This window comes from Vipera ursinii (assembly GCF_947247035.1).
Source record: "Vipera ursinii genome assembly, chromosome: 1".
NCBI classification, from domain to species: domain Eukaryota; kingdom Metazoa; phylum Chordata; class Lepidosauria; order Squamata; family Viperidae; genus Vipera; species Vipera ursinii.
The window spans coordinates 106,782,381-106,806,747 of NC_139512.1; the positions used below are offsets into that span (position 1 = coordinate 106,782,381).

Below are 24,367 nucleotides of genomic sequence, written 5' to 3' on the forward strand. Positions count from 1 at the left end.
AACAAAATAAACCAGGGTACTACACTGGAGTATAAAAAAAGGATTGTATGATTCTAGAATAAAGATTATAAAGATTTTATATTTCCAATGATGCTGCATAACCTTGAACTCTGCAATACAGAGGGTTTTTTTTTAATAATACACAAAATAGAACAGCTCTTTGAAGAATATATATATTAACTCAGAGGATAATTTAGCAGAGAATGTGATGGAATAATAGCTTTAAGAACTTGTTCATCTCAGTGAAAGCTCTTTTTTATGAGTTACAGGGTTTTTTTTTGTATTTTTAAGAAAGACAGAATTCATGCAGATAAAAACCACAGGGTGATGGACAAGATGGAAACCCTTTTTGGAGATGAAGAGATGTGATAATTTAGATCAGAAAAGGCTAAAGTTAAAAGCATTAATGTTGAGTCCCATTTTTTAAAAAGGAACAACCAGCTTCAGAATTCTAATAAACAACATACCCCATACGCTGAAAAGGTGACACGACCCATTTATGTACAGAGTCTGCTATATAATATAATTATAATTTATACAATATAATTCATTATATTGAAATATTATTTACATTGATCAAGATCACAGAAGTCTGGTGTAAAGAAGTTATTGACCCAAAGGCTGTACTTTGGTCAAGAAAAATACTTTTTCAAGAGATGGGCAGTGATATGTGCTGGATGAGAGATTAAATCAGGCAAGAGATATTATGTTCAAAGTCCTGTTCACTTTCTACATGCAACCACATTGTATCCTTGTATAAAAGGGTATTGATTTGATCATCATCTTTTGTGTTGATCCTCTATGCAAATGGCATAGAGATAAGCTAATACTGCTGGAGACTGAGGGGGCAAATTCTTGTTGTGCATTTTTAGTAGTTGTTGGTTTTTTTAAACCTTATATTTCTCTTTTGTTTCTGAGCTCTTTTATTATTTTAAATTTTCTTATTCAATATTTTGAATTTTCTACTACTTGTGGTTTTCATGTTTTTTTTTTTTTCTTTTAATATTTTAAACCTGGGGTGTCAAACTGCCGGCCCGCAGGTCGGGTGCGACACGAGGGAACTGCGCCCACCCCATATATACACTTATATGGGGAAAAAGCTCTGATATGTCACGTGATGTCACGTGACATTGCGAGTTTGACATGTCTGCTTTATACATTTTGTGATTATCATTATTATTTCATTTTTAAAAAACTTAATCATGCAGAATATATTTTCTTATTTTTTCATTCATATCATCTTTGTTTGATGATTATATCATCATTGTTTCCCTGAATGTGAAAGGCCTTAGATATGCAGCCAATAACTAGGTGTTTAAAAATCTGATTATTATTTTTATATGAAATTCACATCCATGCAGATATGAAAGATCTTTTATCCAGAGAATGGGCTGGTCAAATAGGAAGTAATAAAAATTTAAAATCTGCTAAGATTATTGTTAGTTTGATTAACAAATCTATGACATTTCCAATGGAACAACAAAATAAATGATCTAGATTTTTTTTAAAAAAAGGGAGACATGAAATGTTTTAATTATTGCACCATTTAATTACTACAGTATGGCTAAAAGATAATAAATAAGAAAGAATCTGACAAAAAGTGAGATAAATCTGCAAAAAAAAAGAAAGAAAATGAATAAGTAAAGAAAAAGAATGGATTTTGGTGTAGATAGAGATAAAAGTACATCCAACTCTTACTCTAAAATTAACAATAGTCTTCATGATTTCTATAATCCTATATAATCCTAATCATCAAATCCCAAATTCAAAATTACATTTCTCCTAGTTTCTTGTAAAAAGTTCAAAAGTAGCTTCATTAACAAGTCATCCATTCTCTTAAAATATTTCTTCATTTCATCATACCTCACCCAATTTTCTAGAAACTCATTTCTAAATATTTAGCTCTTCTTATTGATCAGCAAAGATCCAGTAAAAACAAGCAAAATACCTAATAACATAAATGTATAGTGTCCTTTTTAATTTACATTTCCTGCATTCCTCTCTTAACACTTGAACATTATGAAATAGAAATTAAAAACTATTAAATATTACCAAAAAATAATCACCCCTTATGCAGATATCAAAAATGAACCCAATAACCATTAGACATTTCCAAAAGAAACACTATCTAATCCAGATAACCATTTAACATTACCAGAAATAAGAACTCATTATTTAACCATAATTAGATAAAGTAATTTTATATTTTTTCCTTCTCCCTTCTAACCATCCTTATATCCAATAAATGAAATTCTGAGTTCTGATTTCCTCTAGTATCTTTTCTTTTCTCTTGAAATTCTTATCACCTTTCAAGTCCACTTATAGTTTCCATGAAGTAACTCCAATAAATCTCTTGTATTTCAATTTGAAGAATAATCCACAATGTCTTTTTCAAATTTTGAATGATGATCCAATTGCATTTGTGAATCCAGCAAATCCACCTCAGTTGCCCCCAGTTACAACTGAAGAATCTTCTTAGATGAGAAGTGAAACTTTTTCAAAGTTCATCTTCAGTGGTAATGTCTGGTTCCAGTAATGAGTTAAAAAGTCCAAACACTTCACAGGCCCATAATCAAATATTTCCTCTAAAGTACCCATCTTATGCTCTGCTAATCGACCTTCAAGGTTTTATCCTATGGCTGATATGTAAACAAAACAGTTTCCCACACAAGAAGTTCTTTCTGTTCATTCTTTCAAAGAGAAATTTCTTTCCATTTAAATATTTGGTTTGGTTCTCAGATTTTTGCAAGGCAAGCAAAGTTTGATGAAGTTCTGATATTTCTACATATTACAACCCCAGAAATAATGAAAATCATTATTAAAGCCTCTCTTTAACTGTAAACAAAATTATAATCCCCAAAGTGCATTAGAAATGAGGAAAGTCAGTTGTAATGCCCTTAAATTTAGGCTATAGTACAGCTATGAACTTGGTGGAAGATCCTGCCTCCCTGTCTCTCAACTCAACTTGCTGATCAGGGAAATGTCCATTTCCGTGACTTGTTCATAAGGAAAGACAGTCTGGAGGATATATAGGCTGATTTCAAATTCCCTCCTTAATTTTGGTGGAAGAAAAATTGCCCCTTTGAGTAACTGGGGACAAAGCAAATTGCAACACCATTTTGCTGCAGAGATGGTTAAATCATCATTTTCCTAACTGGAAGCTGGACAGCTAAATTTAAAACTCCTGTCCACTTAAAGTACTATAACCTTATATACTGGAATTAGAAAGGAAAAAAAAATGTTTGTGTCACTAATACATTTAAATATAAACATACACACGTGCAAAATACCATTTTAAGTCAAAATGCTCCTCTCTCCATGTAGCTCTTTTATTTTCATTTTTGAGAGGAGAATTGAATCCAATGAGAAAAGAGAAAGCAGGAAGAAAAAAAAGCAAAGGCAATAGTAAGATTCAGAAGAACTTGAATTTCTAAATACGAGATATCTTAAAATATAGAATTAACACAAAGAATTAACTTCAGTCTGCTCTGTCCTCAGGCAACAAAAATTTGGTTAAGGCAGAAAGCAAGAAGACATACTAATGAGTATATAGCATAATGAAGTTGAATTTAAAGTCTTCCATGAAAATTTCCCTTTTTTGTCAATTATTGATTAAAATATATTTTAAAGCAGGGGTCCCCAACCCCCGGTCCATGGACCGGTACTGGGCTGCAGCATCCAGCAACTGGTCTGCACAAACAAGCAAAACCCAATCCATGGGATACAGGCAGCACACAAAACCACGCACCCTCTGGTCCATGGAAAAACCTCTCTTCACGTAACCGGTCCCTGGTGCCCAAAAGGTTGGGGACCTGTGTTTTAAAGAACTTAATCAACTAAAATTTCTATTAGGTTTTAGGAGTATTTCTGTAATCTGTAATCCCAGTGGCTACCTGTGAACCCTTTTGTCAACAAGCCAATGATTAGAAATTTGCTGAACTGAAACTTTGCTGTAAATCAGCCTAATTCCAACTTCTGGCACCACTAGTGAAAATTGCTCTATTTTATTTTAGTCAGTTGTTGGGACTTTGTAGTTAATAAAACTCCTAGATAGAGTATATTTGTTCTCCATTCATTATTTCTTATGGTGGAATTCAATATATATTTTGGTTCCAACTGCACTTACGTTTATAGGAATTAGGTACAGAGAGTCCTTGACTTGCAACCACATAATTGGGATCAGAATTTCCGTTGGTAAACAAGGTGGTTGTTAAGTTAGTTCCGCCCACTTTTATGACTTTAATAACCGTAGTTATTAAGCAAATCACTGCAGTTGTTTAATGAATCACCCAGTGATTAAATGAATCTGGTTCCCCCCATTGATTTTGCTTGTCTGCAGAACTGAAGAAGCTTGGATGAGAAGTGAAATGCTTTCAAGGCAAATACCAAGGAAGACCAGTTGCCTTTTGAAAAGCACCTTTGGGACAACCATGACCAGGATGGTTGAGAATCTCCATAGATACGTAGATATGGCTATCTGCAGGAGCGACCTCTGTTCAGAAGCTTCCAATCCAGAAACATGTTTGTTCGGAAGCCTATTTTATTTATGCAAATCAGTTCTTTGATGATCTTCCTACACAGATGGACAATCCTTTGGTAGTCAGAAATTGAAAACAATTTTGGGAGGATAAGGCTATACTGGAAACAATGATAACACAAAGTGAACACAACCAAAATATTCTGTTTTCTGGAGAACAGACTCCAGACTGGGGGAATTATTATTTAGGGCTTAAACTATGGTAGCCATTTATTTCACAGTTCAAAGTATTTAGAAAGAGCAGCCCTGAGGTTTGGAAGCTGGATTTGAACCTCTACCCTCAATTGCCTACCTCATCTTTGAACATATTAATAAGATTGTAAAAAAAAAATACTAGTCCTATTTAGATGTGCAACCGTGTAATTAAAATTCTTCGGAGCAGAAACTGCCCTTTTCACCAGGTGTGATACGTGTCTTTAGAAATCAGCACATTAGATGAATGCAAAGCTGTGATTTAATTGTACAACACCCAGAGTTGCTCTGTGACTGAGATGGATGGTCTCTAAATTTGATACATAGAATAGATAAAAATTCAGGGAAAGGGAAAACAAGGGTGAAATTCCCTCTACACACGTTTCAAATGCATAGACACAGGGAGGGCTTGATACCCTGTGTCTCTCCGTGCAAATTCAAATTGTGTAGCTTGATTAACTGAATACTGATACTGGAAAGAGATTCAAAAATATTTAGGATGGAGATACCAGTTTATTACTTATTATGGATAATACCGTCTAAGGTTGGATGATTATGGTAAGTTATTTTTAAAATTGATACATTAATGGAGCCTTCACACCAGAACATATATAAAATATATTCACTTAATTTCTATTAATTTGTCTAGGTTTGTCCACAAATAATTGGCACATTATGTAGATATTATCTATATATAATATCCAATCATCTGAACCATTAAACAAAATAGGTACATTAAAAGATGCGGCCACAGACAAAGGGAGTACACTCATGTTAAAATTTCAATCATGAGTCCAATAATTCATTGAAACATCCTGTTAGTAAAGCAAAAATAATACTAAACTCCAACGTGGCCATGGACATAAAGGCCTCAATGGCTGAAATAAAAAATACAGTTCATTATTTTTTACAACTGCTATTATGTTTACTGCAGGGTGCTATCCAATTGAACTCATTAATTCAGCAATTATATTGGAGAAGGGAAAAGAGCCTTAGGGTTTGAGTTGCATTCAAACTGCCTACTAAGACTCCTTGACTTCTATCCAGCATCCTTAAAATGAGATGTGCAAGAAAAGGAATTACAGACATACACGTTTCACATACTGATAAAAAATCCTTGAGACAAGGGAAGTGAAAGAAGAGAGAAGACCATGTTTTTTTTTTAAAAAAATAATAATCAAGAGGCAACTTACATTACAAAATTTATTTTTTACTGTTTTCATTATCTTCTACTTTCCTATTCTACTACTATTCATTGACAGGTCAAAGATCATATTTTATATGCCAATGAAATAATTACCAATAAACCATTTGCTATGGATATTGTAGGAACCCCTACCATTCCTGGATAATTATTTGCAGGTAAAATTTTAAAAGAGCATTTAAATACAAGCTAGATTTGAACAACATCTTAATTAAACGTACACCGGGAATAATTTCTCATGTTTTTAATGTGCTAGCATTAATATCTGTAATCAGTTAACTTTATTAGGTATTATAAAGGTAGATATATTCAGGTAGTCCCAGCTCAACTGGCATTTTCTTAACAAAAATCAAGAAACTAAAAGCATATGAGGGATCTACATCTGGATTTTTGTGCTCCTGTATTATCGCTAGCTAAAAGGGACGCCGGTGGCTCAGTGGGTTAGGATGCTAAGCTTGTCGATCAGAAGGTTGGCAGTTTGGTGGGTCGAATCCCGAGTGCCGCGTAACAGAGTGAGCGCCTGTTACTCATTCCAGCTTCTGCCAACCTAGCAGTTCGAAAGCACGTAAAAATGCAAGTAGAAAAATAGGGACCACTACGGTGGGAAGGTAACAGCATTCCGTGCGCCTTTGGCGTCTAGTCATGCTGGCCACATGACCATGGAGACGTCCTCGGACAAGCGCTGGCTCTTCGGCTTTGAAATGGAGATGAGCACCGGCCCCTAGAGTTGGAAACGACTAGCATGCATATGCGGGGGAACCTTTACCTTTACCTTATTATCACTAGCTAAACTGGTTAATTTGTGAAATGAGCTGGTATAGAAATAACATTGAAGCTTTTATTTAAAATACTTTGGCTCTGAAGAGTTTGTTGATAACCTTCCCCCCTGTTTGCAATAATTTCAGTTTCTCACCTTCAGTTTTTTCGAGGGAAAGATGGTTCAAAGCCTTTTTAGATCTACCTCATACAAACCCCTGAAACCTGTTTGTTTGGAGAGGGTTTTTGGCATATGATTATACATATGCAGGGCTTTTTTGTCATAGAATGCACCGGAACAGAGTTCCGGCACCTTTTTTTGATGGATTTTCCAGAGTTGCACTCTTTTCCTATTGTTGCCCTTCTTATCCTTGTTTGCTTTTGAAAATACCCTGCTGGCGGTATGGTGTGAGCGGGGTCCTGCTGGCGCTGTCTGCCTCCTCTAGGAGGAGCCATGAGTTGCTGGAGCACCACAGCCAGAGCGTAGCTTGATTGGCTAGGTTGAACCATGTGGTGTGGAAGCCGATGGTGGCGGTGGAAGACACATGAACATGGAGGCCATCTTTCATGACAGGGTGAGTGAGCCTTCTGGCTTCCCTTACAAAAGGTGGGGTGTGCGGTTAAAAAGAGGCTAAGCAAGAGGAAAGAAAGGTGGCTGGCGTGGAAGCTTAACCGACAGTGAAACTTTGCTGTTTTGGTTCCTTGGGTAGTTCAAAGGCTGGGATGTCTACGAAAATGTCTTTTTAGTCTTTTATACTTTATACTCAAACTGCAGAGGGGAAGATTAAGAATAAAACCAATATCTTGTGATTTGGAGGTATTATTATTATTAATATTATTAATTATGTATTGGTCAGATGTAAAGGTAGACCTACAGTATGAGGTTTAATCAGATCTATTTATTAAATTGGGTTTAACTTAAAAGTAAATTAAAGATAATCTGTTCACTGACAAAGTTTCAACTTTAATTTGTTTCAAGTCAATATCCATATTAAACTCCAAATGTAAATTTTTCCACCTTGTTTGACCACTTCTTAAAAATAATTCAATCTTTTACAAGCAACCAAATTTTTTTTTTATTGGGCCAATTTCATTCCACATAGAAAGCTGACATTTCCTCTCATTAAACTAAATGGGTATGCCATGGTAAATGTCCCAAAAGATTAATAAAATGCCTTCTTGTAATTTAAAGCCACACAGTGCATGGTAACATTAATAGTATTAACTTACCTTGAACAAAATCCTAGTCTTTTAGATACACTAAAAATTGAAGAGGGTTTTTTTCAACTACAAAGTTAAACCTTATAGGGTAGGCAAGGCGGGTTGTAGGACGTGTGTGAGTTCCGTCACTTTTTTATATATATATAAAGCACTGTACATATGTATGCAACATGAAGAAAAGACATGGATGTAGAGAGGGTTGAAAACAACTGATTTTATTTCCCTTTTACATGAAATGAGAATTTGGGGATTAATGTTACTACAGGTCCTACAATACCTAAGGGAAGAGTTGTGATGCAAGCAGGAGTGAAATTGGAGTGATATCAATTAATTATGAAAATGAATAATGTGTACAGTAAAGGCTTTGCTTAAAATGTTTGAGGTTATGAGAAACACTGCATACAGTATAATGATCAACCACTGTCATTTTTATGAATTGGTTTTTAACCACAATATAATAGACTTAGATATGATTCAGAAGATTGCAAATTGAATAGCCTAATAGATATGTTTTCCACTGTTATAAAAATGCATACCTCACTATTAGGTCACTTTGGAGTCACAAATAATTTTCAAACTTAATCAGATAGACAAGTGAACTTACCTCTTTCTTTGAACTATTGCAGTTAAGTTTACTAAAAATATTCTTTGAAAGAACAGCATTTCTAAAGTTTATGTTACCTATTTGCATATTTTATTGTAGTTTCTATAAGCTGGGTAATTTAATTTGTTAGAAATGTGGGAGTACAATACTCCATGTTGCTGCAATTTTTCTGTCAAATGCACTGAAATCAAACTAGCAGTGATATCTATAACACTAAAATAAATTACTTACTCTGGGGAAGATTCTGGAGTTAAATTGGACATCTCTTCTGGCGTAGGTACTATATATATCCAGACACAGACAAATAGAAAAAAGAAAAGAAGAAAAGAAGGAAATAAAGTCTCCTTTACTCCATGAATATTTCTCAAGCATTTGTAACTGTTTCAATTTCTAATAATCTATGCTTTAACATTGCATTTAAATGTAGCTAACTTGAATAATTAACTTAGTTCTTATAAATTATCAATTGAGGTGCTGATTCCCTCAAGTATCTCAACATACTTAAGTTGATTGCATTATGTACAAGAGGCTCTAATATGCAGACAACTAAAATTTAGTGCATGATACGTACATATGGCAAGAGCAGCCTGATTACTTGTTAAAAATTGTATATTATTCCTGCTTTCCCTTGAAACCGAAGTAATCTCAAAGTGGACAATATGTCAGTGCAGAACAAGCCAAGATAGAAATGAGTCAGTGAGCAATACTCTATGCACTTATTTAAACCAGTATTAGATTTGAAAATGTGGGAATCTTCATTGATAAGACATGTTTTTCCTATTTACATATGGACCTAGAAAAACAACATTTGTGTCCTTTCAGAAACTGAAGCAACACTGGGACCCTGGCACATTTGTCTAGTACAGGCAGTGCCTTACCTACAGATTAGTGTATCTCAGCTCATAGGACATGAAAGAAAACTGAAAAATGGACTTTACATTATTTGGTATGCTTCATAGGAAATTATTAGCTTTATTAAATAACAATGATTTTACTGAGAATTCTGTAGGTTTAGCAAAATTATTTGAAATTGCCAATGATTTTTTAATTCAACATAGTATCATGATTAACACGCACCAACTAAATCATGAATCACACAATTATGGATCATTTACCTTTGTTCCAAAAAGGACATACTGTACTGGGTCAATGTGTAATACTACGTGAATTCCACTATGTGTAGAAAGGTATTAATCAGATTGAAAGTTTATTCTGATTGTTTAGGAGCTTCATGTAGGGTATTAATTCTTAATTACGATCTTTCTGGGCCATAGAAAGGCTACACTTTTCAATTATATCTGTCCTGAATTTTATTTCCTTAATAATAAGGAAACCTCCAACCATTAATAAACTTGTTTTAAAAAACACAGTTTTACCACATTCAATGGTGTTCACAAGAACAACCATTTCAATCTGGGGTGGGGTTTTTTAAATTTAATAGTGCAATTGGGTGTTGTTTTTTACATAACACCAGTCTCAACAAGACTCTTAAATGAAAGAAATCTAAAGTAAAAGAAATTGCTACATTATACAATAAGCATCTGATTTTGGCCAGAATGACTTCTCCATAATTTCAATTCTCCTTCTCTAATGGCTATTTTGAATCCTTCCTAAACTGCAGTATTACCACACAGGTAAATTAAAATATTCATCATTTTCAATAACATTCAATGACTGCCTTCAATCTGCTTATGTCTGGGAATACAACTCAGCTGTTGATTTTTGAAGTCTTGAGTCTATGAATGGGAAAGATAACTAAATAAAGCATAACTAAATGAAGCATAACTAAATGAATCCCATTTTGCTAAAGAGTTTTCCTATTTTACAAAAAGCTATTAATCAAGTAAGCACTGTTTTTTTAAAAAAAATAGAAATGTATTCAAGACCAATGTTTTTACACTCATTCAAATACTATTTCTCAAGTAAAACCTGGGCCTGAAAGCAGTAACATGCTCTGTGTTAGACACAGTAAGTAGCTCAAGAGAAAAAACTATGGGGAAATTTATAAATTAGTCCTGAAGCAAGTACCAATATCAAAGATGCAAGCAGAACCTACAGGATGGTGACACCAGATAGTATTGCCATCCCTACCATATTAAAATAATTTGGCACATAATCTTACAGGGGCAAACAGATTAAAGTAAATTTCCATATAATTCATTTAGATATTTGTGCTCCCTTAAGATGATAATGTAAGTGAATTGCAACTTGCGTATTTTGGGAAAAGAAGCCCAACGATGGTCATCATTCTACTGTTAGTTCCAGCTTCTCAGTTGGATCTATTTTCTTTCAAGCATCACAACCGAATTAGAGTTTACAAATATCAAATCCAGGTTATACTTTTCAGGGTCAGAAAAAAAAATCAGAAATGGAGTACTTGTGGGTTATTACGACATACATATAAAACAGCAGGAAGGCCATTATTTGAATAATAACAGACGTGGCCTAGCCAAGTGGTAATAAGGCAACTTCCATTTTTTCTTGTCAATGCTTCATATTATTGTCATGTATTAACCAGCCCCCCCCTTTTTTATATTCCTTTGTACTTTTACTTGCCATTCTTAAAATTGCCAGTTTCGGAAGATTTGTACCTTGCAATTTCCTGCGATGAAAGCGCGGTGATCCCAGAAAGCTGTTCTTGATTGAGTTAAGCCGTGTTCTCCAGGGCATTCCTCCAATGCTGGGGCTGGATGGTGGCGTAGGGTTGGGTGTGCCCGCTGGGCTCTCCTTTGGCGTATGGACAGGTGTCCCCTTGGGGGTAGGGAGGGGACTGCCCCTTGGAGAGGGGTGAGGGGTAACCTGTATGATGGGGATAGATTTGGTGCTTGGGTCAGTACTGGAAGGGAGCAATCTAACCGGAGACATAGGGTTGGTCTGCACTGTAGAAACAGTCAGTTGTGGGTTACACCCAGAAACAGGTGGACGACCCTGAGTATTTTGTGCAGGGATATTCTGGGATGGAGGGACGGTAATATTATTAGAAGGGAGTGGGTTAGATTTGGTAGACTGAAGTGGTTTCTCAGCCAATTTGCTCTTGGAGGGCAAAGTTTGTGTCCTTGGGTTGGGTTGAAGTGCTGGCTTTGGTTGCAGAACATGTCCAGGTCTGGAAGTGTTCCTACAAGCATCAGAGTCCAGGGAAGCTTGGGGGCGGGGAGTGACAGGGAGGTTAGGAATCTGAGGGGGGATGAAAAATTTTCTGAGAGGCTACAAGACACATACAGAGTGAGTATCCATGCACATCAAGAAAAGCAACACATACATACAGACACACACATCCCATGGGTGAGTGGAGTAAAAAAGCCCATTTCAGTTGCAATTGTGCGCATTACAAAGAGATGTGAGTTATGGCGATGAGGGTAAAGGAGGTGGGGTTAAGGGATTGCAAAGAAACAAAACACAAACACAAACAAAAAAAACATGCAGTTAGCTGGGAAACACAGCATAATCAAAAAACAGCAGTAGCGGTAGTGAAAACAATTTTGTCACAAGCTTTGTCATATTAACCAACCATGTGTCAGCAAAGAAAAATCACAGAGCAAAAACAAATATGGAGGAAAACAAACTAAAAATAACAAGGCAGGGAGAACCAGGGAAGCTGTGCAGAGAAAAACTACCGTACCCCTGAGCTGGTCTGTATCTCACAGGGAGAGAAGGACAAGGTTGAAGGGAGGTGAGGACAGGGAAGGAGGACCATTCAAACCACAGCAACAACCAGCTTGTAGGTATATAGGCTGAGTTTGCCCTCTCCCAGATCAAAATGTCTACTACAACCAAACACAGCAGGGAAATGCAGATAAAAACCATATGTGTGCATCAATATAAAGGCCCACAAATTTCTTCACATTTATTTTTTCTCCCAATTTCTTTCAAAGGGGCACGAGCTTCTTTGCGTGTGTGTATACACAAAAGAGAGAGAAATATTCTTGTGGATCCTTTCCCTTCCTCCTTCACCTTCTAGTCAGAGAAAAGAATTTAATTTTCTGTGTCAGGCTTTTGAATATGAATTCATCAGATAAACATGGTGTTTACTTATGAATCCCCACAATGATCAACAAAACAGATTTGCTCAAATATTCCTACTTTCATTGGATAATCAAGCATTCTAATAATTGGATCTGGTTATAAACAAAAATAAAGTGATAGTATCCACAAGTCACTATAAATGACAAAAAAGGAAAGTGTGCTATTTAAAAAATGAAACCGAGAGATCATTATAGATTATAAAATAATTATAAAAATATGCTAAGATACTTCAAAATACAAACTGACATATTTCTAAAAAGGTGCTGTTATAATCAGTAGGATCATTAAAAGGAGTTTGAAACATAAAAAGCAAAACCTGTGTATTTGATCTTCATTTTATAAGTGAAAATTGTAACTGTAACTGAAAATTTAAAAATTTGAAACTGAAAATTCTAAAAAAAAATTAAAGTGAAGATTGTAACAATACCTGAAAATTACACACACTCATACAAACATATTTTCTGTAATTTTTGTGCTTAAATCGTTAAAACGATTTAAGAAGTTAACTGCATAAAATTATAATCTAACTTTATTTTTGTGTATAATATGAAGACAAATGAATTCAATTGATTTGTTTGGAATTTGGCAAAAGGAATGTAATTCTATTGGTTTTTCTTCATCACTCTGCTGGTTTTTAATTATGATATACTATTGTATAATCTAAAAGATCTGGGAATAGCAGACACCACTTTACAGTTATTCCTTTCATATTCTTCATATTTCACTACTTGGACAGAACTGATCCTATAAACAGAAGTCATTACACCAAGTTCCTCAGGACTCTCTTCTATCATTTCAATATTTACATGAAATTGTTGAGGGAAATCATAGGCAAATTTGGAGCTGTTTTCTACTTGTATATTGATAACATGAACAACTCTTTCTCTGTTGCATCTTCACACAACAATGTGACTCCCTTGACTGCCTGCCTACAGTTTGTAATGATGGGGAGGATGAATTAAAACTGAATCCAAACAGGATTGAAGTGTTCATTGAGAGGAGACACAGTTCTAAATAAGGATGCATTTTCTCAGAAGAAGCAGGTGCAGAGTTCACAAGGGCTTCTCTGGATTTGTCTGGCTCTGTTTTCATAGCCTGGAATATACATCAGAATTTTAAGGCATGTTTTAAGGGTTAGCATTCCTTCCTTAAAACATATCATAAAATTCTGATGTATGTTCCAGGCTACATTAAAGTCATACAGCCTGTCATAAGATAACCTTTATTGTCTTTTTTTTTACTGTGGGCACAACGGCACACATCAGAAATGAAATTTAGTTGCCCACTCTCAAAGTGAAACACATACACGACACACACCTAAACATACTATATATGTTCATCTGGAAACTTCACTCAATGTAGAATTTGATGGCCAAGTTGGTTTCTAGAACTATATTAGATCTGAGCTAGAAGCACTACAAAGGCTACCCATTTGTTTCCTGGAGAAATACAAAATATTGTTTATTTCTTGGGACTATAATGCCTCTTTCCATCCCTCAGTTCAGTGAGAACATTTGAAGATCTTCTACAGTGGGTCTATGACAATTAACCATGGCCAACTTGCCACGGGACAAGAGTTACACTAATATCAAAGAAATGGTGCAATAGAATCATTAAAGAAAGGATGCAAAAGAAGGGACAGAATGAAATGTGAATGAAATTAAAATATGTTTTATTTATTTTAAATAATTAAGTTGAATTGTTAAATTGTCCCGCAGTGAGTTTTCCCATGGTGAGTTGGCCGTGTGGCAAGTTGGTTGTGAGGAATTGGCCATGGTAAGCTGGTAGTAGCGAATTGGCCACAGTGAGCTGACTGTGGCAGATTGTCCGATTACTTCCTACAGTTGCTGCAGACATATTTGTAGCAATGTGAATCTTCCTCACAGTCATTCTGGTCCTTTGGAATATAATACCTTCTAAGCTGAAAAGCATAATCTCTTTATCAGGTTTAACAAAAAATGCCAGATAAATAATCACAGATTTTTAATTGTTGATTTCAGTTGACTTTAGTTGTTGCTTTTAATTTTTAAGTGATTTTAAATGGTTGATTTTAAGTTTTCTGGTTTTTTAAAATTTTGATTTGATTTTTTCCCCTCTCGTCTAGGTTGTTTAAAACACATATAACCAACCCCCCTCAAATCTGTGATATTTGTTCTTTAGAAAGAGAAAATGAAAACCCTGACAGGAAAATACTTTTATAGAACTTCAAAGAGAACTGGAAACAAAATGTACAACATTTTGTAGAGGGCTATTTTTCCCTTAATTATTTACTGCTTTTTATTTTTTTAAGTATGCAATGTTCTTCAGAGCTAATCTGTATTTACAAACACTTTTAAAAAGCCTCTATCATAAAGCCACAGTGATAACAAGATATAGTTTCATAATATATTAATAAATAGACCAACAGAGATCCTGACAGCTCCGTTACTAATCTCCAAAGTCCTTCTCAAAAAATTAGCTTTCTATCAGCTTCTGGGAGGACTTAATTCCATTTAAATTCATGAATAATTTGCTGTTGCCTTCAAGGTTCTACTGTATGTGTCCAGGCTGTTTTAAAAGCAACCTTATAATTTATATTTCTATTACACGTTTTTCATTTCAAATCATAATTTGTGGAATAATGTGTGATGCTCAGTTCCTCTGCTCTACACTTACATCTTTGGAACAACTACATTTAATCTACTATACTTCGCTCATTATGAATTGGTATAAAGCAAAAGAGACATTATAAGATCAGGTCTTACCCAGAATCTGAAAATCTGGTGCAAAACTAGACCTCACATTCCTATATTAAATTAAATGGGATTGTTCTTTAAAATTGAAAGTGCAATGGGAGGTTTCAGAACTAAATTTTCAGGGATTAACTGTAAATTAGAAAGATGGCGAAAACAAGAAAGCACTGTAATACAAGATAAGCTCTCAAATATTGTTCAATATCAAGCGCATGATGCTCTAGGAACTTCTCTCTTTTTCTATCCTACTCATTAAGTTCTCCAAAATGTTGTATTGATTACATTGGGCTGGGACCTTACATATTTTTTTAAAAAAAACTATATCAAAAAAAGTGGCTAGCTTATAAATTCTCATTAAACAAGAATGATCCACATATCACCATCCAATCTGTCATTAACCTTGAGTCCATCATTGCTTTTCTCTAACGGTTTTGTAATACTTGAAATTTTTGTAATATTGCCGGTTAAGAATGAAGTCCTTGGCTTGCTAAATGATGAAAAAGGGCAAGGTAGCTTTGCAAGAGAGAATCCCCGTTTCTCCCCAGGGACATTCTACACTCTCCAATTATACAATCTCTTATGCTTCCTATATCATTCTTCTTTAATGTTTCAGTTACTTTCATTTTCACACTAACACTTCCCTAATCCAACTTTGTGTGATTCCTGTGCAGACTAGATTTCATTGTTTTTCAAAGACTGTTCAGCTGTGCTTTTCAGTCCCAAAGTAGCTCCATTTTTTATGGTTCAGTGCCTCACGCTGAATTCACAATGAGTAGCAGATGTTCTTCTCATCATGCCATAATCACTCCAACAGTATTTTATAACTGCCACCATGCTAGGAAATAATGCTACTTTAGGTAGCAACAATGTAAGGAGTGAGGCAGGCACAAATTAAACAATGTAATGCTCAACAATGCATGAACAAAAGTGCTTTCACACATGAGCGTATCTGAAAAAAATGACTACATTTTGGCTCTCTTTATCTCTCTGTTCATAATGTATACAGCATACTATATACACAAATACAATGACTTTTATTTCTCCCTTTAAGTGAGCACATCTTTCTCCTTCTGTCTTGGCCACTTTTTACAGAAGCACGATTGAAAGCATTTTAACAAACTGCATCACTGTCTGGTTTGGTGGCAGGAGTGCCTCAGATAGAAAGTCCATACAGAGAATGGTAAGAACAGCCGAGAAGATCATAGGAAGTTCACTCCCTGGTATTCAAGATGCTGCTTATAAGCACTAGGTGCTTAGAGCTCAAAGCTTTGTTAGAGACATCACACGCCCACTTTACGGTCTGTTTCTGTTGCTCCCCTCTGGGAGGAGGTTTTGAAGTATTTCTAGCAGGACTATCCAATTCTGTAATAGCTTTGTTCCCTATGCCATCCATCTGATAAATTCGCAAGGTTCGTTTTTCTCGCCGTGCACATCTATACATAACCCAAACTAGACTGTGTTGTTTCTCTGTGTCATATAATATATGTGGGTATACGCATAATTCTGCATTTATTTATTTATTTTTGTCATATTTATGTAGTATATATTGGAGGTCGTGACCCTTTGAGAGCTGTATGCAACGAAATTTCATTTTAATGTATGCCAATTAGTATACATTCAAAGTGACAATAAAGTTGTTATTATTCTATTATTATTATTATTATTATTATTATTATTGTTGTTGTTATTGTTATTGCTATTATGCGAAGTTTCCTGACTGACAAACCCACCCCTGAAATCACGGAAAAGTGACAATAAAGTTGTTATTATTCTATTATTATTATTATTATTGTTGTTGTTATTGTTATTGCTATTATGCGAAGTTTCCTGACTGACAAACCCACCCCTGAAATCACGAAAAAAATTATTAGACTTTTCCTAGTTCAAATCAAGATTATTAAAATTATGACCTCCAAACAATTTCACTTACCCTTGGACTACTGAGAGGGCTGGTAGACAGGCCAGAAGAAGCGCCACTGATTGAACGAGACCTAAGTAGACACAAAGTCAAAATAAAATCCTGAAAAAACCCTGTCAAAAACACACTGCACAGGGCAGCTATCGCTCATTGAATCTCCATAGGTTCATGACTCTATAACGAAATCTCATATAGATCTGACATATATTTTTCAAAGAGTACTTATCCACAAAGGAAGACAACTTTATTTTGATTGAAGATCTGCATAAAATGACATAAAAGTTCAGAGAGATGAATAAAATTCTTGTGCTACTACTAAGCTACCTAAATGATAAAATATGCTCCGTAAAATATAATAATGTAAAATCTTTAATAATAATGTGGTTAGACTATGGGTCTAATATTAATCAGAAATTCAGTATCAATTTAAGTTTAATATAAAAGAATGAAGAAATTACCACAGAAGGGCAGACAAAATGTTTAAAAGTTTTTATAAGTAAAAATAGTGAATTATTTACTAAATGATAGACCCACATACTCCAGCTGAACAAAACCCCAAATGTAGACATTTGTGATCTAAAGCCACTCAAAACCAGATAGGATAAGAATTAAATGGTGATTAGATATTATTCAAAAGGCCAGCCCACAAAGTTGGCCTAGCTAGTATTTAATGTCCTACTTCACATGCTACTGCATAGTTTACAAGAAGTAAAATAGGAAGAATATTAATTCTTCTGAAGTTAGATGTTGGAGAAGATTCCTGAGAATGCATAGACAACCAAGTAAATAAATTAATAGATCATCTAATAAATCAACCCAGAGTCTTTACTTGAGGCTCAAATGACAAGGCTCAAATTATCCTACTTCAGACATGTAGCACAAAAATCTTCTCTGGGGAAGGCTTCCATGATGAAAAAGAGGGAAGGGAAAAAAGGAGAATGATTAACAGCAAAATGAATGGACTCAGTTCAGTGGCAATAGGGATGACAGTGAAAGACCAGGATATGGACAGATCATCATGGAGATAAAAATTTATCTATGTGGGTGCTAAGAACTGACAATGACTTCATAGTACATGGTCATCATCCTCAAAATCTTTATCATTAAGTCAGTTTTGTCTGAAAACAGTAGCCAACTAAACTCCCCTAAACTCTGCTGAAGATATTACCTAGCCTGGTAACAGAACATTCAGAAACCAACCCACAAGCTCGGAGAATGAACCTTCACCCTCGCAGTAGACAAACTTAGAATTGGTCTGGATGATGCAACAGGAAAAAGAGTGCTATTGTCTCTATAGAAGATACAGTGCAATAAAATACAGGTATTATTTTTTGTTGTTTCTCATCCACAATGTCAATGTTATAGGATACATAAATGATCATCATAATAATAATGTTGGAAGGGACCTTGGAGGTCATCTAGTCCAAACCCCTGCTCAGGCAGGAAACCCTATACCATTTCAGGCAAATGGCTGTCCAGTCTCCTCTTAAAAACTTCCAGTGTTGGAGCATTCACCACTTCTGAGGTGAATGCTCCAACACTGGAGCAGAGGAACAGGAACAGAGTTGCAACCCGTCGTGAGAGGGCGGGGGGCGGCCTGTCTCTGGGGGCACCAAACTGAGTGGCAGTGAAGCTGGGTGGGGACCTAGATATCTGTCTTTATGTTTCGATCCTCCCATGGACATAACTAATGGGACGCCTATCCTGGACTTGCTAGACTCATGCGACAATACACCAGCACGGACTTATATGCCCTCAGGGGAGCCCCCCTCTCCTGGGTGCGACCCGCCTCCTTAAACACTTTTAACCTCGATGACGGGCCCGAGTTTTGGGACCCTGAGAGATGGCTGGGCAGGGGCAGGGGCCGTCAACACAAATTTAATAGAAGGCCTCTGATTATTTTTTTATCTAAATTTTTTATGGGGTTAGGGAGAGGGGTGGGAGATAGGGGTTGTCTGGCTATGGGGGGTGGCCAATCAACCATGGCTCAGGCCAGACTTGGGTCCGACCGCTCGGGGGGAGAACGGGGTGTGGTTGTCTCTGGGCTCATGAGCGGGTCGTGGGATTACCGATTCCCACGACGGGGAATGGCAGCAGGTGGATAGACAGAGGGTCATATCGTTACCGGGAGGGCCGTCTCCGCTATTTGCAAGCGGTGAGGTGCTCCGACCCTCTGCCTCTTCCTCGAGGTTCCGGGAGCGAGGATGTGCAGCCTCCTGAGCTCCGGCTGGTGTACCTGAATGCCAGGTCCGTGGTTAATAAAGCTCCCCTCGTCAGGGATTTAGTTGAGGGTGAGCACGCGGACCTGGCTTGCATCATGGAGACTTGGTTGGGCCCAGAGGGTGGGGTCCCTTTGGTTGACCTCTGCCCACCAGGCTTCCGGGTGCTACATCGGCCACGAGCTCATGGTAGGGGTGTGGGTGTGGCGGTGACTATGAGGGAGACCTTATGTCCGCGGGAGACCACCGTTCCTCAGATAGTTGGGTGTGAGTCTCTCTTTGTGAGATTTGGTTCTGAGGCGCAGTTGGGCTTGCTGCTGGTGTACATTTCGCCTAGTCGCACAGCGGCAGCCCTGCCCGAGCTGCTCGATATCCTCTCGGGGTTGGTGGTTGAGTTTCCCAAACTTATTGTTTTGGGAGACTTCAATCTACCATCCCTGGGAGGTTCATCTGAGCTAGCTCGGGAGTTCATGGCTTCCATGATGGCCATGGACCTGACGCAAGTAATTTATGAACCTACTCATGAGGGAGGCCACACCCTTGACCTGATTTTTTTATCTGGACGGTGGTTGGATGATCTTGGTGGGGGCTCTCCATTTATTATGCCCCTGTCATGGACCGATCATCACCTCCTGTGGCTGGTCTTCCGTTTTGCCACCCCCTGCCGTGGGGGTACGGAGCCAATCAGATGGTACCGCCCCAGACGCTTAATGGATCCTGATAGATTCCAAGCGGCGCTGGGGTCCCCACCTGCCTCCACTGCTCACAACTCGGCGGATGCCTTAGTGGAAGTCTGGGAAAGGGCAGCCACTGAGGCACTTGACCGGGTTGTACCCTTGCGGCCCCTGACCCGGTGCAGATCCCAGCGAGCTCCATGGTTCTCCGCGGAGCTCCGGGAGATGAAGCGTCGGAAACGGGGCCTAGAGAGCTGTTGGAGGTCTAGCCGATCCGAACCCGACCGGTTGCGGTTAAGAACCCATATTAGGTCTTATCTCGTAGCGATGAGGGTGGCGAGGTGTAATTACTTCTCCACCCTCATCACGTCCGCAGATAATCGCCCGGCCGCCCTGTTTAGGGTGACTCACTCACTTCTTAATCAGGAGGTGAGGGAGGATCCCTTGCAGGGTCGTGCCGAGGAATTTAGTCAACATCTGTCGGATAAAATCGCTTGGATTCGGACCGGTTTGGACTCCAGCTGGGCAGAGTCTGGCGATCAGGACACGGGCGGTCTTGTCAATGTTATCTGGGAAGAGTTTGATGCTGTGACCCCTGATGAAGTGCACAGGATTATGGGGAGGCTGAGCTCCACCACATGTTTATTGGACCCGTGCCCTTCCTGGCTGGTTTATGTAGCTAGGGAGAGGACACGAGGCTGGCTCCAGGCGGTTATATCTGCTTCTCTAAGTGAGGGTTATTTCCCCACCGTCTTGAAGGAGGCGGTGGTGAGACCTCTCCTCAAGAAGCCTGCCTTGGACCCAGCTGTATTGAACAACTTTCGTCCAGTCTCCAACCTTCGCTTTCTTGCGAAGGTTGTTGAGAGTGTGGTGGCGCATCAGCTCCCTCTGGTCCTGGATGAAGAGGATTATTTGGACCCCTACCAATCAGGTTTCAGGCCCGGGTACAGCACGGAGACGGCATTGGTCGCTCTGGTGAATGATCTCTGGAGGGCTCGGGATAGGGGATATTCCTCTGTCCTAGTCCTATTAGACCTCTCGGCGGCTTTCGATACCATCGACCATGGTACCTTGCTGCGGCGTCTCAGGGGATTGGGAGTGGGAGGCACAGTTCTTCAGTGGTTCTCCTCCTATCTCCTGGGACGCTCGCAGTCGGTGTTGGCAGGGGGGCAGAGATCAGCCCCTAGGTCTCTCGTTTGTGGAGTTCCTCAGGGGTCGGTTCTCTCGCCTCTCCTGTTCAACATCTACATGAAACCGCTGGGTGAGATCATTCGTGGTTTTGGAATTGGGTATCATCAATATGCCGATGATACCCAACTTTTCTTTTCGACCCCAAACCACCCCAGTGATGCCCTCGCTGTGATGTCCCGTTGCCTGGAGGCGGTTCGGGTCTGGATGGGGAGGAACAGACTTCAGCTCAACCCTGACAAGACTGAGTGGCTGTGCATTCCGGCATCCCGGGACATTCAAAATGTTCCATCTCTTTCTATGGGGGGTGAGCTTTTACCCCCCGTGGATAGGGCTCACAACTTGGGAGTCCTCCTAGATTCACGGCTTACTCTGGAAGATCATATAGTGGCTGTGACTAGGGGGGCTTTTGCCCAGGTTCGCCTGGTGTGCCAGTTGCGGCCCTATCTGGACCGGGATGCTCTGTGTACGGTCACTCATGCGCTCGTGACCTCTCGCCTTGACTACTGTAATGCTCTGTACATGGGGCTTCCCTTGAAGACCACTCGGAGGCTCCAACTGGTACAGAATGCGGCCGCGAGAGTTGTCCTGGGAGTTTCCCGGTACTCCCATGTTACACCTTTGCTCCGCGAGCTGCATTGGCTACCAGTTGTCTTCCGGGTGAGGTTCAAGGTCCTAGTCATGATCTTTAAGTCCTTACATGGCATGGGTCCGGGTTACCTCGGGGACCACCTGCTGCCGGCGTCAACTTCCCTCCGCCCAGTATGTGCCCACAGAGAGGGCCTCCTCAGGGTGCCTCCGGTCAGGGAATGCCGACTGGTGGCCCCCAGGGGGAGGGCCTTCTCTGTGGGCACTCCGGCATTATGGAACCAACTGCCGGTTGAGCTCCGGATGGCATCAGACCTCCGATCCTTCCGTCGCGGGTTGAAGACCCACTTATTTGAATTAGCTGGTCTGGCCTGATGGGGGAATATGGGTTTTAAATTGATTTTTAGTATTTATTATTGTTGTTTTTAACTGGGCACTGGTTTAATTTCCTTTTAACTTTTGTATTGTTATTTATATTTGCCCTGTGAACTGCCCTGAGTCCCTAGGGAGAAGGGCAGTATAGAAATCAAATAAAACTAAACTAAACTAAACTTCTGGAGGCAGGTTGTTCCACTGGTTAATTGTTCTAACTGTCAGGAAGTTTCTCCTTAGTTCTAGGTTGCTTCTCTCCTTGACTAGTTTCCATCTGTTGCTTCTTGTCCTGCTTTCAGGTGCTTTGGAGAATAGCTTGACTCCCTCATCTTTGTGGCAGCCCCTGAGATATTGGAACACTGCTATCATGTCACCCCTCACCCTTCTCTTTGTTAAACTACACATACCCAATTCCAGCAACTGTTCCCTATATGTGTTAGCCTCCAATCCCCCAATCATCTTTGTTGCCCTTCTCTGTACCCTTTCTAGAGTCTCAACATCTTTTTTACATCGTGGTGACCAAAACTGGATGCAGTATTCCAGGTGTGGCCTTACCAAGGCATTGTAAAGTGGTATTAGTACTTCACGTGATCTTGATTCTATCCCTCTGTTAATGTAGCTTAGCACTGTGTTGGCTTTTTTGGCAGCTGCAGCACACTGCTGGCTCATATTGAAGTGATTTTCTACTAGGACTCCGAGATCCCTCTCACAGTTACTACTATTGAGCAAGGTACCACCTATACTATACCTGTGCATTTGATTTTTCCTGCCTAAGTGTAGAACCTTACTTTTTTCACCATTGAATTTCATTTTGTTAGATAGTGCCCAGTATTTGAGTCTGTCCAGATCCTCCTGTATTTTAAGCCTATCTTCTGGAGTATTGGCTATTCCTGCCAGCTTGGTGTCGTCTGCAAATTTTATGAGTTCCCCATCTATCCCCTCATCCAAATCGTTGATGAAGATGTTGAAGAGCGCTGGGCCCAGAACAGAGCCCTGGGGCACTCCACTACACACTTCCTTCCATGCAGATGCAGTTCCATTGAGGACGACACACTGAGTACAGCCTGTCAGCCAGCTACGAATCCATCTGGTGGTGATGCTATCTAACCCACATTTTTCTATCTTATCAAGTAGTAGGTTGTGATCTACTTTATTAAATGCCTTACTGAAGTCCAAGTAAATTATATCTACAGCATTCCTCTGGTCCACTAATTTTGTCACTTGGTCAAAGAATGCAATGAGATTTGTCTGCCATGATCTGTTTTTGACAAACCCATGTTGACTTTTAGTGATGACTTTGTTTGCATCAAGGTGTTTGCTGATTTGTTGTTTGATTATCTTTTCCAGAATCTTCCCAGGTATTGAGGTCAGGCTGATAAGTCTGTAGTTTCCTGGATCTATTTTTTTTTCCTTTTTTGAAGATGGGAACTACATCAGCTCTCTTCCAGTCCTCTGGTAGTTCCCCAGTGCTCCAGGATCTTTGAAAAATATAGTTCAGTGGTTCTGAGATCACGTCTGCCAGTTCCTTGAGAACTTTGGGGTATAATCCATCTGGTCCTGGTGATTTGAACTCATCTAGGCTGGACAGTTGCTCACTTACCATTTTCTTGCCTATCTTAACTTGCGTTTCTATTCTGTTTTTTATGGCACTGGTTTTGGTAGGTTGGACTGTTTTTTCCCTTTGATGCAAAAAACGAGTTAAATAGTTCTGCTTTCTCCTTGTTGCTTGTCACCTTCTTGCCATTTCCCCCCACTAATGGACCAATAATTTCCTTAACTTTTTTCTTGTTTTTTATATGTTGAAAGAAGCTTTTTTTGTTATTTTTGACTTTGGTTGCAAGCCTTAGTTCATTTTGAGCCTTAGCTTCCCTCACTTCATCTTTGCAGGCATGGGCTATTTGCTGATATTCTGACTTAGTTATGTGCCCCTCTTTCCACTTCTTATACTTGTCCTTTTTATCTTTCAATTTATCAGAGAGTTCTTTATGCAGCAATGCTGGTTTCTTTTGAGAGCTGTTATGTTTCTTCTTTGTTGGTATTGTGCTAGACTGGGCCTTTATTATCTCACTTTTCAAAATTTCCCAAGTTTCTTGAGTTGTTTTCCCCTTGAGGATTCTCATCCATGGAATTCTTCCCAAG

The 24,367-nt window shown here is 38.6% G+C and overlaps 1 protein-coding gene across 2 annotated transcripts in view; it reads right to left on the minus strand.

The window, feature by feature from the left end:
• BRSK2 (BR serine/threonine kinase 2) overlaps window positions 1-24,367 on the minus strand; it is a gene marked incomplete at its 5' end in the record, with an annotated part of 480,261 nt that overhangs the window by 34,805 nt on the left and 421,089 nt on the right. For both annotated transcript variants that reach the window (XM_083348467.1, XM_083348466.1), the window contains 3 exons: window positions 8,746-8,794; window positions 11,106-11,313; window positions 17,200-17,260. In XM_083348467.1, the coding sequence (XP_083204593.1) occupies window positions 8,746-8,794; window positions 11,106-11,313; window positions 17,200-17,260 (318 nt within the window). The remainder of the gene's footprint in view (window positions 1-8,745; window positions 8,795-11,105; window positions 11,314-17,199; window positions 17,261-24,367) is intronic.